Source organism: Syngnathus floridae, chromosome 12, assembly GCF_059516105.1.
Source record: "Syngnathus floridae isolate MCC-2025c chromosome 12, RoL_Sflo_1.0, whole genome shotgun sequence".
Taxonomy (NCBI): domain Eukaryota; kingdom Metazoa; phylum Chordata; class Actinopteri; order Syngnathiformes; family Syngnathidae; genus Syngnathus; species Syngnathus floridae.
The window spans coordinates 12,793,083-12,808,358 of record NC_142424.1 but is presented as its reverse complement, the minus strand read 5'-3'; the positions used below and the strand labels follow the sequence as shown (position 1 = coordinate 12,808,358).

The following is a 15,276-nucleotide window of genomic DNA, read 5'->3' as shown; positions in this document are numbered from 1 at the left end:
TGAGGTAGTTAAAAAACTCCTCGGTGGCAAGGTCCCGGGGGTGGATGAGATCCGCCCGGAGTTCTTAAAGGCTCTGGATGTTGTGGGGCTGTCATGGCTGACACGCCTCTACAACGTTGCGTGGACATCGGGGACAGTGCCTCTGGATTGGCAGACTGGGGTGGTGGTTCCCCTCTTTAAGAAGGGGGACCGGAGGGTGTGTTCCAATTTCAGGGGGATCACACTCCTCAGCCTCCCTGGTAAGGTCTATTCAGGGGTGCTGGAGAGGAGGGTCCGTCGGGAGGTCGAACCTCGGATCCAGGAGGAGCAGTGTGGCTTTCGTCCTGGCCGTGGAACAGTGGACCAGCTCTACACCCTCGGCAGGATCCTCGAGGGTGCATGGGAGTTCGCCCAACCAGTCCACATGTGTTTTGTGGACTTGGAGAAGGCGTTCGACCGTGTCCCTCGGGAGGTTCTGTGGAGGGTGCTTCGGGAGTATGGGGTGCCGAGCCAACTGATAAGGGCGGTTCGGTCCCTGTATCACCGATGCCAGAGTCTGGTCCGCATTTCCGGCAGTAAGTCGCAGTAAGCAAGGCTGCCCTTTGTCACCAATTCTGTTCATAATTTTTATGGACAGAATTCCTAGACGCAGCCGAGGCGTTGAGGGGGTCCGGTTTGGGGACCTCAGCATCACATCTCTGCTTTTTGCAGATGACGTGGTACTGTTGGCTTCTTCAGGCCGTGATCTCCAGCTCTCACTGGAACGGTTCGCACCCGAGTGTGAAGCGGTCGGGATGAGGGTCAGCACCTCCAAATCCGAGTCCATGGTCCTCGATCGGAAAAGGGTGGAATGCCCTCTCCGGATCGGGGATGAGAACCTGGCCCAAGTGGAGGAGTTCAAGTATCTTGGAGTCTTGTTCACGAGTGAGGGGAGGATGGAGCGCGAGATCGACAGGCGGATCGGTGCAGCGTCGGCAGTAATGCGGACCCTGTACCGGTCCGTTGTGGTGAAGAGAGAGCTGAGCCTAAAGGCAAAGCTCTCAATTTACCGGTCGATTTACGCTCCTACCCTCACCTATGGTCACGAGCTATGGGTCGTGACCAAAAGAACGAGATCCCGGATACAAGTGGCCGAAATGAGTTTTCTCCGCAGGATGTCCGGGCTCTCCCTTAGAGATAGGGTGAGAAGCTCGGTCATCCGGGAGAGACTCGGAGTAGAGTCGCTACTCCTCCACGTTGAGAGGAGCCAGATGAGGTGGCTCGGGCATCTTATCAGGATGCCTCCTGGACGCCTCCCTGGGGAGGTGTTCAAGATTCAAGATTCAAGATTCAAGAGTTTTTTATTCGCCATGTTTGAGCGTGCCAAACAAGGAATTTGACTTCGGTAAATCACAGCCTCTGTTCAACATTTAGGTGACTAACAACAACACTCAGCACATGTGAAGAACGAAAGATATTCTCAAACATCCCCAGATCTTAAACTCCCAAGAGGGCAAGGAAAAACTCAAAACTCCAGCTATGGGAAATGAGAAACCTTGAGAAAAGTCCACAGATGGGAGGGTCCCTCTTCTAGGATGACCAGGCTGCAATGGATGCAGAGAGGACACATAGTACAAACAGTGTAAACAAAAAAGGTGTGGAAAGCAGGATGTTATTGCACAGTAATGACTCTGAGACTCTAAGAGTGGTGTGAGTTCATCAGAGCGACAGCCTGGGGGAAGAAGCTGTCTTTGTGTCTGCTGGTTTTAGTGTACAGAGCTCTATAACGGCGTCCGGAGGGGAGTAGTTCAAACAGGCTGCAACCTGGGTGCGAAGGGTCTGTTGAGATGTTACTTGCACGTTTCCTGGTCCTGGTCAGGTACAAGTCTTGAATAGATGGGAGGTTGATTCCAATTATCTTTTCTGCAGTCCTTATTGTCCGTTGCAGTCTGTGCTTGTCTTGTTTGGAGGCCGATCCAAACCAGACAGGGATGGAGGTGCAGAGGACAGACTGGATGATGGCAGTGTAGAAGGTCTTCAGCAGCTCCCGCGGCAGGTTGAACTTCTTGAGCTTTCTCAGGAAGTACAGCCTCTGCTGGGCCTTCTTCCGGACAGAGTCTATGTGGCCGGTCCATTTCAGGTCCCGAGAGATTGTGGTTCCCAGGAACTTGAAGGTGTCTGATGAGAGAATAGTATTACTGCGGATAGTGAGGGGTGAAAGTGGTGAAGGGCCTCGCCTGAAGTCCACTGTCATCTCCACGGTCTTGAGCGGGTTCAGGTCCAGGTGGTTTTGGCTGCACCAGTGGACCAGCCGCTCCACCTCCTGTCTGTACGCAGTCTCATCACCGTTCTGGATCAGTCCAATGAGAGTGGTGTCGTCTGCATACTTCAGGAGCTTCACAGAAGAGTCACTTGCGGAGAAATCGTTGGTGTAGAGGGAGAAGAGCAGTGGGGAGAGGACGCACCCCTGAGGGGCTCCAGTGTTGGTAGTCAGAGTGTCAGATGTGATGCTCCCCAGCCTCACACGCTGTCTCCTGTTGGTCAGGAAGCTGGTGATCCACTGACAGGTGGAGGCAGGCACCGCGAGCTGGATGAGCTTCTGTTGGAGGATGTCAGGAGCGATGGTGTTGAACGCCGAGCTGAAGTCCACAAACAGGATCCTGGCGTACTTTCCTGGGGTGTCCAGGTGTTGCAGGATGTAGTGCAGTCCCATGTTGACCGCATCATCCACCGACCTGTTTGCCCGGTAGGCAAACTGGAGGGGGTCCAGCAGGGGGCCCGTGACATCCTTCAGGTGGTTCAGCACTAACCTCTCGAAAGATTTCATGACCACAGATGTCAGTGCAACAGGTCTATAGTCATTTAGACCTGTGATGGCGGGCTTCTTGGCCACTGGAACGATGGTGGAGCTCTTGAAGCACGCGGGCACCTCACACAGCTCCAGGGAACGATTGAAGATCCGTGCAAAGGTGGGCGCCAGCTGCTCAGCGCAAACTTTCAAGCAGGAAGGTGACACGCCGTCTGGGCCCGGTGCCTTCCTGATCTTTTGTCTTCGGAACATCTGGCGCACTTCCTCCTCGCGAATCTGGAGTGCGGGCGCGGCCTCTGCAAGAGAGAGAGTCGGTGACCACGGTGATGGAGGTGTGGACAGAGCAGTTGTGGGGGTTGGTGAGTATGTGGATTGTGCTGCAGGAAGTCCCGTTGTGTGGGAGGACCGATCAAACCTGCAGTAGAACCTGTTTAGCTGGTTAGCGAGCCTTGGGCTCTCCACAGGACGGGGGGTTTGTTTCTTGAAGCCCGTGATGCTCTGCAGGCCTTTCCACACTGTTGAGGGATCAGGATTGGCAGAGAGGTGTCTCTCCAGGCTCTCCCCGTAACACCTCCTGGCTTTCCTGACCTCTCGGTTCAGTGTGTTTCTGGTCTGCTTGAACAGGTCCCGGTCGCCGCTCCTGTAGGCCTCCTCCTTGACTTTGCGCAGCCTCCTAAGGTTCGGTGTAAACCAAGGTTTGTCGTTGTTGTACGTGCAGAAGGTCTTAGTCTGCACACACAGATCCTCACAAAAACTGATGTATGATGTGACAGTGTCAGTGAGTTCATGCAAGTCTGAATCTGCAGCTTCGAAAACTCTCCAATCGGTGCAGTCAAAGCAGGCTTGGAGGTTCTGCCTTGACTCCACTGTCCACTTCCTGACAGTCCTCACCACAGGCTTAGAAGTTTTTAGTTTCTGCCTGTAGGCAGGGATCAGATGAACTAGACAGTGGTCCGAGAGTCCTAAAGCTGCACGAGCCACAGAGTGGTATGCATCCTTAATTACGGTGTAGCAGTGGTCCAGTGTCTGTGCCCCTCTGGTGGGACACGTTATGTGCTGTCTGTATCTGGGGAGTTCGTGTGCGAGGTTCGCCCTGTTAAGATCACCCAGAACAATGATTAGTGAATTTGGTAGAAGTTTCTCCATGTCTGTCACCTGGTCAGCCAGCATCTGCGTGGCTTCACTCGCACGTGCGTGTGGTGGGATGTAAACAGCCGCCATGACGATCGAGGAGAACTCCCGTGGTGAATAGAACGGCCGGCAGTTTATGAAAAGTGTTTCTAGGAGAGGGCTGCAAAACTCTTTCAACACCATGACATCAGTACACCAACGTTCATTAATATAGAAACAGAGACCACCTCCCTTTGATTTTCCGGAGAGCTCCGCGCTGCGATCTGCACGCGTTAGCCGAAACCCAGCTAACTCCATGGCGTGGTGGGGGGTTCGTTCGCTAAGCCACGTTTCAACAAAACACAGCGCGGCGGATCTGCTGAAGTCCGTGTTCCTTGAAGTGAGGAGCAGCAGTTCGTCCATCTTGTTCGCCAGGGAGCGGACATTTGCCAGATGAATTGACGGTAGGGCAGAACGGTTCCGGGCATGTCCCACCGGTAGGAGACCCCGGGGACGACCCAGGACGCGCTGGAGAGACTGTCTCTCAGCTGTTATTTGATATATAATTTGATATATTATTTGATATATAATTTATGTCCCCCGGGATGAGCTGGATGAAGTGGCTGGGGAGAGGGAAGTCTGGGAGTCCCTCGTAAAGCTGCTGCCCCCGCGACCCGACCCCGGATAAGCGGAAGAAGATGGATGAATGGATGGATAGTTTTTTGTTTTGTTTATTTGGTTGTTTCATCAAAATCTGCTTTATTGTCGATTTCTTCATATGCCAAGACACACAAAGAGATCGAAATATATATATCTATATATATATAGATATATATAGATATATATATATATAAATATATATATATATATATATATATATATATATATATATATATATATATATAGATAGATATATCTATATATATCTATATATATATAGATATATATATCTATATATCTATAGATATATCTATAGATATATCTATAGATATATATATCCAAGATTGGGAGGGTTGCTCTAAAAGTGTATTGCAATACAGTTATTAGTTGCTTGTTAAAATATTTAGTTATTAATATAATCTAATATAATTAATATAATCTACCATATTATCAAAGTAGCTTGAGTACTTTTAATTACTTTTGGATTACCAAATATGCTAATGACAACTAAAAATATGTACGTCACTACTTATTTGGGGGTGGCACAGTGGTGCACTGATTATCACTTCTGCTTCAGAGTAAGGAGGGTTCGTTTCCACCCTGTGTGGAGTTTGCATGTTCTCCCCATGCCGATGTGAGTTTTCTCCGGGCACTCTGGTTTCCTCCCACATCCCAAAATCATGATTGGTAGGGCACTTGAATACCCCAAATTTCCCCTAGGTGTGAGTACGAGTGCGGATGGTTGTTCGTCTCTATGTGCCCTGCGATTGGCTGGCAACCAGTTCAGGGTGTCCCCCGCCTACTGCCTGATGACTGCTAGGATAGGCTCCAGCACGCTCGCGACCCCTGTGGAGGCAAGCGGTATAGAAAATGGATGGATGGACTATTTATTTGTAGATGGATGGCTGGATGGATGGACGGACGGACGGACGGACTGCTAGCATTTACCACTATATTTTGATAGGACGTGTGAATTACTCTTTGATTAAATGACCACATCACTTTGTACTATAATGTATAAACTGTAAGTACATTACAGTTCTACTTTTCTTGTCAGGTATATTTTTGATTTGCTTACATTTACTTCACAGCCTGTACGTACCCCAAACTTTCGCAGTTTGTTATGATTTTTTTGTTACTTTGGTTCCCTATCAGTTATGGGTAATAAGAATGATCATGTCTCTTTTCCTTTTTATGGAGCAGACTAATAATTATTGTAGTAGTTATTCAATAAATGAATGTCACGTAATCTTCTGTGTCTTTTTTTCAGAGCCAACTGTAAGCACTGTTCATGGCACTGGACAAAGTAGCGACTGCATGCAGCCAGGCCAGGACCCATATGATCTACCAAAAAACAGCCACATTCCTTGTCACTATGATGTACTACCAACCCGAGAAAGTCCAACGTCAGAGCCAAAGGAGCTGGAGAGTGACTGACGAGAGACTCACGGGAGTAATAAGTTTTGTACCTCCACAAGTGGAAGCATCAAAAGTTTGCATTCTTTCATTTTTGTCATATTGTGTTTTCACATGTTTGTTTTATAATATCTGTAAACATAGTGGGTATACAAAACATAATTTTACAGTTTTTATTTTCAACTGAAATCATTTTATAATAAGTCAAATGAAATAATTTTATATGTTTAATATGTAGCACCTCAGACTATTTTATAAAATTGTGTTTCCGGCCGGACACATCTGTCTAATAGTTGAGAAGTTGCGGTTCACATTCCAAATACACATTGTACTTTAATTCAGTGATTCCCAACCGCGTTGCTATAGCTTATAGTACTTACTGTATGTGTCGTGAAAGCTCATCAGCAGTACTGCAGGAAATTTTAAAATGTTGCATTTGTCCAAAAATTGTTAACTCCAAATTTATCATAACAGTGACACTCAGAACAATTCAACACTTTTCTATTAGATTGCAGAAGTTATCCACTTGCTACCTTTCATACAACAGAATATGTAATGGCTTCCTGCAAGTATATTAGGTTTGTTTACTATTAGACAGACACAGATTTCACACAAAACTAAGTAAATCAAGGAGTAAATTGAGACAACATCATCATTATTTTTGCATGCTTTGTGATATTTGGTTTGTTTGTGCGATATGAGATTTTTGGAATGGATAAAAATGGGTACCTTGGGAAGGTTGGGAAACACTGACTAAATTGAATAAAATAAATTCCCACTCACGTGAATGTGAAAACTTGTCTATCAGTGTAAGTCAACATTTGTTGTGCTTCATCACCAGCATCAATGTTAACAGTTTGACATAACTATTGTATTTGTCCATGTCAAAGAGGTACAAATACTAATATAATCGCTTTTGTTGGGGTGTTTGATCATCAACTAACAGTGCTTTTAATTTTTTTAAATATTACCTGATACAGTACTGTATGGTGGTAAGCAGATGGGCAGGGGAGAGGTGCTTGTCTCACTAGTTGAAATTACAATACTCACAATATTATAACCTTTTCTCATCTTATAACTTTATTCTTGTACATTAGCAGTGTTTTTCTTTTTACTTTGACTCGGATGCTCTTTATTACCTTTCAGGTACTAACTGCTAAAGGAAAAATTTATTGCAGTTCGGTGTGGGAAGGAGGAACCAAGAGCAAACCAGGGACAGGCAGATTTACTTTATGTGATTAGAAAAGATTTTCTTTTATCCAGATAGTGTTACAAAAGAGGGCACACAAGTGTGGGTTCTGGCGAACAGAAAAAGAAACTCTGAGAGGAATATAAATGCAGATTCAGATGAAGGTAAATGTTTATCTACAGTACCAGTAAAAGGTTTTGGCCCTTTCTCTTTTTTTTTATTTTAATTTTCCCCCACGTTAAGATCATCAAACCAATATAGAAGCTACACAATAATAGCCAATAAATACAGAAAATCCAGTTTTTAAATGGTGTTGATATTTTTTACGACATAAAACTATTCAAAGCTATATGGCCCTCTGTGAATAAGTAGTTGCCCTCACTTGTTAAAGCATGACTTTACTGTGTTTTAGTTCATTTTCATGGACCAAACCCAAGATTGATCATCCCCAGACACTGATCAGTCAAGAATTCGCCCAAAGGGAACCTATTTGACAAAATACTATATAGTCGGCCCAAAACGTCTCAAAAAGTTGAAAAAAAAAAAGCGATGTTCTAAAGAAATTCAAGAACAGCTGAGAAATAAAATAAGTGACATCTATTGTTTTGGAATGTGCTGCAAAGTCATTCTGAAAGCTTTGGGACTCCAGTATGCTGGCCAAAAAACCCCATAAGGGCTCGTCTTCGTTTTGCAAAACACATCTTCCTGAATCCCAAAACCTTTGGGCCAATATGCTATGGACTGACAAAAAGAAAGTTAAACTTTTGTCGAAGGTCTGTGTTTTGTTAGTAATACAGCATTTCAGAAAAATAACATCATACCAACAGTGCAACATGGTGTGATTGTCTAGGGCAACATGTCCAACGTCCGGCCCGCGGGCCAAATCCGGCCCTCGGTGAGATTTCATACGGCCTGCAGCTTCGGTCTTATAATATATTATTTATGGCCCGCCTACACTGTCAAACTGAATAAAAAAAAAAAAAAATGAAACTTGAAACTGTAATACCTCCTATCACCTCTCTTCTCTGCTTATTTCTGCCATGGTGACTGCAAAGAAAACAGGAAGGTTGATGTTGAGGGCCGTTGCTTTCAAGAGAAATGGCAATTACAATACTTCTTCACTGAAAATCAAGGCAATTGTGTTTGTCTAATTTGTAAAGAGATGGTTGCCTTGTTTAAGGATTTCAACCTAAAGAGACACTATCAGACTAAACATGCTAACACATACGACAAGCTAACAGGGAGTGAAGCAGCTCCAAGCTAAACTGGCATCACAACAGCGATTCTTCACACGGGGCTGTGAGTCAAAAGTAAATATTACTTAATATTAAACATTACGAAGTGGTCATGTTAATACTGTTGATGTTATGAACCTGTAGACGTGACACAAACTATTACATTCTGAAAGATATTGTAAACGATGAGCAAAATTCACTTGTTTTAAGTTTTAATAATAACAAACAACTTTGCATTACTTATAACTCCTGTTTAAAATGTTCATGAGGCAAAAATAATTTTAAACTCATGTAAATTGAAGGTATTTCATGGTCAATGTATCTGACTCTTCAGGTATGAATGAAAGGCAGAACAGTGAGTATTTGCATGAAATTTTTGTAGTTAAAAATGTCCGAAAAAACGGGCCCGGGCCCCTTCACTTTATCAAATCTGCCCCTCCTTGCAAAAAGTTTGGACACTCCTGGTCTAGGGACTCTAGGCCCTAGACTTTAGGGGTTGCTTTGACACCTCAGAACCTGGATGGTTTTCTGGGATTGATGGAAACTTGAATTCTGCTCTTTACCAGATAATCGTTTGGCCATCATTTTATTACTTCAAAAGAAAAGTATTTGGGTTCCGCATCACGAAAACTATCAATATAGCACATCAGCATATAAAATTCTGAATGGCTTAAAATAAAACAAAAACAAGATTTTGGACTGAAAGACCAGACTTGGATCTGATTGAAATGCTGCAGCATAACCTTATAAGATGAATTAGCTTTGAATCATAGTTTTCTCTTAATAAATCACCATCTAAAAACTGCAACTAACGTTTACTTGGGTTGTCTTTTATTATATTTATGTGTTTAATGATCTTAAACAACATAAGTGAGAAAATGTTGCAAAAAAAGTACAAATTTGACAAGAGGACAGTTATTTTGAGCTAAATGTGAATGTGTCTGTGACATACGTACATAGGAGGAGAAAGTCTGGGGCTCAAGGAGGAGAGGCAGCATACGTGACAAAAGTCTATAACACTTGTAAATGCAAACTGAGTGAAAGTGCAAGTACTCCCTCTGAAATGATTTATTTCTGTTGTGTTTTGTATGTTACACAAAGGTGGGCGCTTTACCAAATTTCCTGTTAAAATAATCACAAATTATAAGCCCCATTTTTACCACTTTCTTGACTAATCATGCATATGCATAAATTATGTAGATAAAATATTCTTCCATTTATGTCACTATCTGGTGCCATTTACAGTAGCTCTGCATAAGATTCTCTTCCTTACAATATGTTATTACTTTTTATATATATATATTTTATACAGTTCTGTAATTGTCTTGATTTATCTGTCATAGTAGTATTTTCTTAAAATAATGTATCTGTCTCGCCAAGCGATTGCAATTCATCCAATGAGCTCCAAGGTTCACTGAGATTCAATTATCCACTTAAGTATTAGTATGTCAAACATACAAGTATGTACAGCATATGGATAATTGCAGTTTGTGAAGTGAGCTCAGCATCAGGATCAGATTTCTATATTTCTTTCAAGCAACCCGTGGTGCAAATGGCGCATTATTAAAAATTAATCGTGTGCCATGAAAAGGAAAAGTTGTTTAGAAGCCTTTATCAGTCAGTATACATAAATTACAGGCTTTCATTGATGAATTAAACAATACATTTTGCCCACCTAATTGTATTTTCATTTACCCAACGCAATTTGTAGGAGCATTTTTTTTTTTTTTTTGAAAACGAAACCAGCCCTATAAGTTAATGAACACCAAACACATACAACAGCATACTTGGTGAATACTTAAAAGAGGACATGTGACTAACGTGGCTTACTAAGGTAGGTATTTGGAAAGCTGGAATCTCAGTAGCAGCAAATCTAAGAAATCAAGCACAGTGACAAGAGCACAACTTTTAAGCACTTCCTTTGATTAATTACAATTAAAAGGAAAGAACAAATACTTTGAATCAGAATTGAAATGTATGAACCCATGAAGTTTAGCTAAACGACATATATCATTTTATTTATAATTTGTATTATAATATAATATTTTCTTCAAAAAATTAACTTTAAGTTAGAATTATTTGAAGTGGTCAGACATTTCCACATCCTAACAGTGTCACCCTAATGTGCCGTATTTTCCGCACCATAAGGCGCACTTAAAAGCCTTTCATTTTCTCAAATACCGAAGGTACACCTTTCAATAATGTGCGCCTTTTGTGTGGACCAATTCCACAATCTTTAGAGACCTAATATGTATATGTACACGCAATGAACCAATCAGAGGACATTACGTTGTACGTAAACTTACGTAAATCAATCAGAGAACAGTACATAATACGTAGAGTATGAACCTACGCCGCCATTGATAAATAAATACTATCGGTTTATGCAAAGCAAAAAGCATTAGCACCCTCTAAGAGACATGCTTACCAGGCACAATTCAAGCTTTCTGGAAAGGCGGGGAACATTGCTGAAGAGCAATGTGACAACGACGAGACAAAGACGAGAAGGAACTAGGTATGTAAGGGCGAACTTGCCCAACTGTTTAACTTGAATATACAATATGAGGACTTGGCGGCTCGGTGGGGCACTAGTTAGCACGTCCGCCTCACAGTTCAGAGGATGTGGGTTTGATTCCTCCCTGTGTGGAGTTTGCATGTTCGTCCCGTGTCCACGTGGGTTTTCTCCGGGCACTCCGGTTTTCTCCCACTTCCCAAAAAACATGCGTGGTAGGCTGATTGGGCACTCCAAATTGCCCCTGTGAGGGCTAGTGCAGATAGTTGTTTGTCTTTGTGTGCTGGTTCAGTGTCCCCTGTCTACTGCCTGATGACTGGTGGGATAGGCTCCAGCATGCCCGCGACCCCCGTGGGGACAAGCGGTACAGAAAATGGATGGATGGATAATAAGGACATTGATGGTTTTGCAGATGAGTATCGATTAACAACAATGTGAGTACAGTATAGTACGTACATGGTTAAATAGTAGAAAAGTAGGAAAGTACAACCAAACACTCTTTCGTTCCCGTGACTTTATTTTTTTACCCCAAGTCCTGCATAATAATATAATGCAGTGCGCCCTATATGGATTAAGTACATACATTCATCATGATTGTTGCATGTTATTAATGTCATTCATTACCTGTCTTAACATGGGATAGAAAACCAATTTCAAGACTCTGTATTTTGAATTTACTAAAAAATAAATAGAGTGCATACTCTGATCTGGTCTGGTGTAATAAAAAAAAAAAAAACATTGTCTTGTTTCTGAGTACTGTTTACTGTTTTTTATATTATCTAAATTGTAAAGCCATTTCCAATCTGCTTTTATTTTGCTTGTATTTTTGTCCCAACTCTTATTTTGTTCATCATTGTGATCACATTGAACATAGACGGTGTCTATGCAAACGAATTCAAATTACATCTTTTTTTCATTATTTAAAATATGAGACCAAGATGAATTTCAAAATGTTATCGACTATTCTTGTGACCTGTCGTCCGTATAACTGAATTTGAGGATAAAAAATATATATATTTTACAGAGAAGCTAAAACAATTGAGATAAAGTGGTATCACAATTGTGGACACCCTCCAATAACTGGGGATGTGGCTGTTCAGAATTAACCAGTCACATTCAAACTCATATTAAACTGTAGTCTTACACCTGCAACCACTTGAAGTGCCTCTGATTAACCTTAAATTCAGATGTTTGAGTTGGATTTCCCCGACATTTTTGTAGTTAGTTTACTTCCTGTGTCAGAGGGATGCCATTGTTCAAAGGTTTCATTTCAGAAGCCACAAAAGAATTTCTAAAGCATACACAAGTACACATCATGTGATTGTTTATATATTTATTATTACTCAAAACAGCACATTTACCACGTCTGGGAAAGTTAGTTAAAAACATGCGCTTGTAGTAACATTACATTTTTTTTTATCATAAGTACAGCCACCAGCAGCCAAGAAGGTTCCAAGGCATGCAACACAATTGTCAATGTAATGATGGGTAATGATTGCTTGGAAAAGGGGGTGCAGTCTCTTACTGGAAGGCCCACCCACTTTTGTTAACCCAGGACAGACACCAGGAATACGGTGGATATGAACATCTATAATAAAAAATATTGTATTTAGTCATCATTTTATGTTATGTGATCACAATATGTTATGTTACTGTTACCTTATCAGTGCTTCTCAAATAGCGGTGCGATACCAAGGGGGGCGCGTGTGACACCAGGGAACATGCTTTTCTTTTGGCTGTACTAGATTAAAGGGTAATTAGACATCCACTGCAGTAGGTGGGAGTGGCGGTATCACTGGAAGGAGTAGTCGCTCTTGTAGAGTAGTGATGTGCATTCCACTTCTTTTGGGTGAACTGGATCTTTATAATCAGTTCACTCAAAAGATTCGTTCAAACGAATCGTTCAATGAATTCCCCCCCCCCACACACACACACACACACAAACATACACTCTGATACGGCTTTTTTTTTTTTTTTTTTTACATTCAGTGGAAACAACCCATACACATCAAACAATACAACTACACAACAACGCCCCCCACCCACACAAACGCACACAAATTATTATATATAGTAATAATTGGCTCGGGTAATTAACACATTTCTTTCTATAATACAACACCCTACACTGATCCGTTGGCAACAGTCTCTCACCCGGTCGTGAACGGGAAATTGCGTAACTGACTCGTTCGTGAACGGGAAATTACGTTACTGACTCGTAAATTCCCTGCTCCATCTAACGCTCGCTGGCGCTGCTGATTGGTCGTTCGCGAAGATTCACGAGTGAGTGACAAACAGCATTGCCGCTATGCCATTGCCAGCCGACACACTTTATGCCGATGTTTTAATTTTGAATGTGTTTGTGTTTGAATAAACGGTTGAAAAAAAAAACGATATGCTGACATTTGTTAATTTTGGGGACACCAACTCATATAACAACGTAAAACACATACATATTGTCATATAAAGCAGTTAACCAAATGTCTGATTTTTATGTTTTGATTGGCGAATATAAAAACAAGGAATAAAACACCAGACAAGTTAGAACATAAATGTTTATCAAAATAATAATAATAATAATAATAATAATAATAATAATAATAATAATAATAATAATAAAAGTACATCTCAAACCAGCAATCTAATGTGAAACTGCAGTCGATATATTGGATAACAACATTTAGGCATATATATGCATACACGTTATTTAAAACCTACTATAAGTAAATTGTAAATCCACATTCTAGCTTACATAGTTCACGCCAGGAGACGCAACATATTCACTGACTGATCCGTTGATGCATAGGAAGGCATTTCACTCATTGACTCGTTCGCGAACGGTAAAGCCAGGATTCGTTCCCTCATTGATCCGTTCTCGCGGTGAACAGGAAATGCGAATCACTCAGTGAGTGATTCACTCACTGAGTGATTCGTTCACTCACAGAATCGTTCGTTGGTGAACGGGAAATGCAATTCACGACTCGTTCGTGAACGGTCGTTATGTCATTTTCTTCTTCGCTTTGTTTTAAGGCAAGGTGGCACTAGCTTCAATGGGCATTACTGACACCTACTGGTTGAAGTTATATGAAAGAAAAAAAAAGAACGAATCACTTTAGGAAGTGAGTCGTTCACTCCCATTCACTGAAAAGATTTGTTCTTTATGAACGAATCAGTCACTCACGAGCCAACACTATTGTAGAGCACACGGAACATAGGCACACAGCACAGAGCAGGCGATAACAAGTGCAGTGGGACACCATGGCAAAATACTGAACAGGGTTGAAAGGAGCGGCGGAGAGAGATGGAGATAAGATTGAGAGTCACACGAAAGCTAAGACAAGGAAATATGACGAAGCGTACGTAGCGCTCGGCTTCAGTGCGACTACGATTTACTGTGCCTTACAATGTTGGCAGCAGACAGTATGAAGCCAAATAAATTAAGGCGGCACTTATGAAGTCATTGCACCACAATCACGCTTGAGGTTTTTCAGCGAAAATGGGCTGAATATTGCCAACAATCATCCCACTTTGTGAATGCTACTTCAGTCAATCAGGAAGCACTGTAAGCATCATATAAAGCAGCGTACCAAATTGGTCAGTGCAAGAAAAAAAAAAAAAAAACACCGTTGCAGAAGAGCTGATACTACCTGCAGCCGTGGATATGGTCTCCGTCATGCTGCCTCATTTTGAGCACAAATTGTTTTATTCATTTTTGTTTTGTAGGTTAAAATGTTTTATATATTGTCCTCCTGTCACGCCCGTGCCAGAGGACGCTCAGCCGGCAACTTCCCTCGGCCACACCCCTTCATTACCGCAATGACTGTCACCTGCTCCCTCATGTATTTAAACCCTGTCCGCGTGTTTCCTCTCCGTCGGTGTCTCCTGTTACTTCCAGTTTGTGTCCACGCCTGTTGTGTCTTCACCGGGTCTCGTGTGCAGGCTCCCGGTCAGAACCTCTTCCTAGTCTGCGCTTGGTACGAGGGGAATCCCGTTTCCCGCTCGCTGTCCGTGAGCCTCTTTCCGCCGATTACTTTGTACACCTTCCCCCTTCCCTTCAATAAATCCTGGTTCAAGCTGCATTTGGTCGCCCTGGCTCAACTCAATCCTGATAGCTCCTGAGTTAATGTTGCTGATGACTTTGAATTGAATATTATTTATTGCTGTTATTTAATTTAATATTATGTATGTTTATTATTTTATTGTATTTTTTCCAGCATAAAATCGCAGTTGGTCAAGAATATTTATAGTTTAAATAATTATAATTTATTTTTAATTGCAGGCAAAGTGCACGGAATCTGTTCTGTTACAGACTAAAAAACAATGTTATTAATAGTAATTCTTTGTTGTAAATTGAGCTTTTTTATTTATATATTTTTTTTCTTTAATG

General features: G+C 42.1%; 1 protein-coding gene and 1 long non-coding RNA gene across 5 annotated transcripts in view; one reads left to right on the top strand and one right to left on the bottom strand.

The window, feature by feature from the left end:
- The window catches only part of megf10 (multiple EGF-like-domains 10), an 88,703-nt gene extending 81,253 nt beyond the window's left edge, over window positions 1-7,450 (top strand). For all 3 annotated transcript variants that reach the window (XM_088391144.1, XM_088391143.1, XM_088391145.1), the window contains one exon: window positions 5,808-7,450. In XM_088391144.1, coding sequence (XP_088247270.1) covers window positions 5,808-5,974 — 167 coding nt within the window. In that variant the 3' untranslated portion in view covers window positions 5,975-7,450. The remainder of the gene's footprint in view (window positions 1-5,807) is intronic.
- Window positions 1-15,035, bottom strand: part of LOC148390092 (uncharacterized) — a 35,569-nt gene extending 20,534 nt beyond the window's left edge. For both annotated transcript variants that reach the window (XR_015861550.1, XR_015861551.1), the window contains exon 1: window positions 14,537-15,035. This is a non-coding gene — a long non-coding RNA (uncharacterized LOC148390092). The remainder of the gene's footprint in view (window positions 1-14,536) is intronic.
- Between the last annotated feature and the right edge of the window lie 241 nt (window positions 15,036-15,276).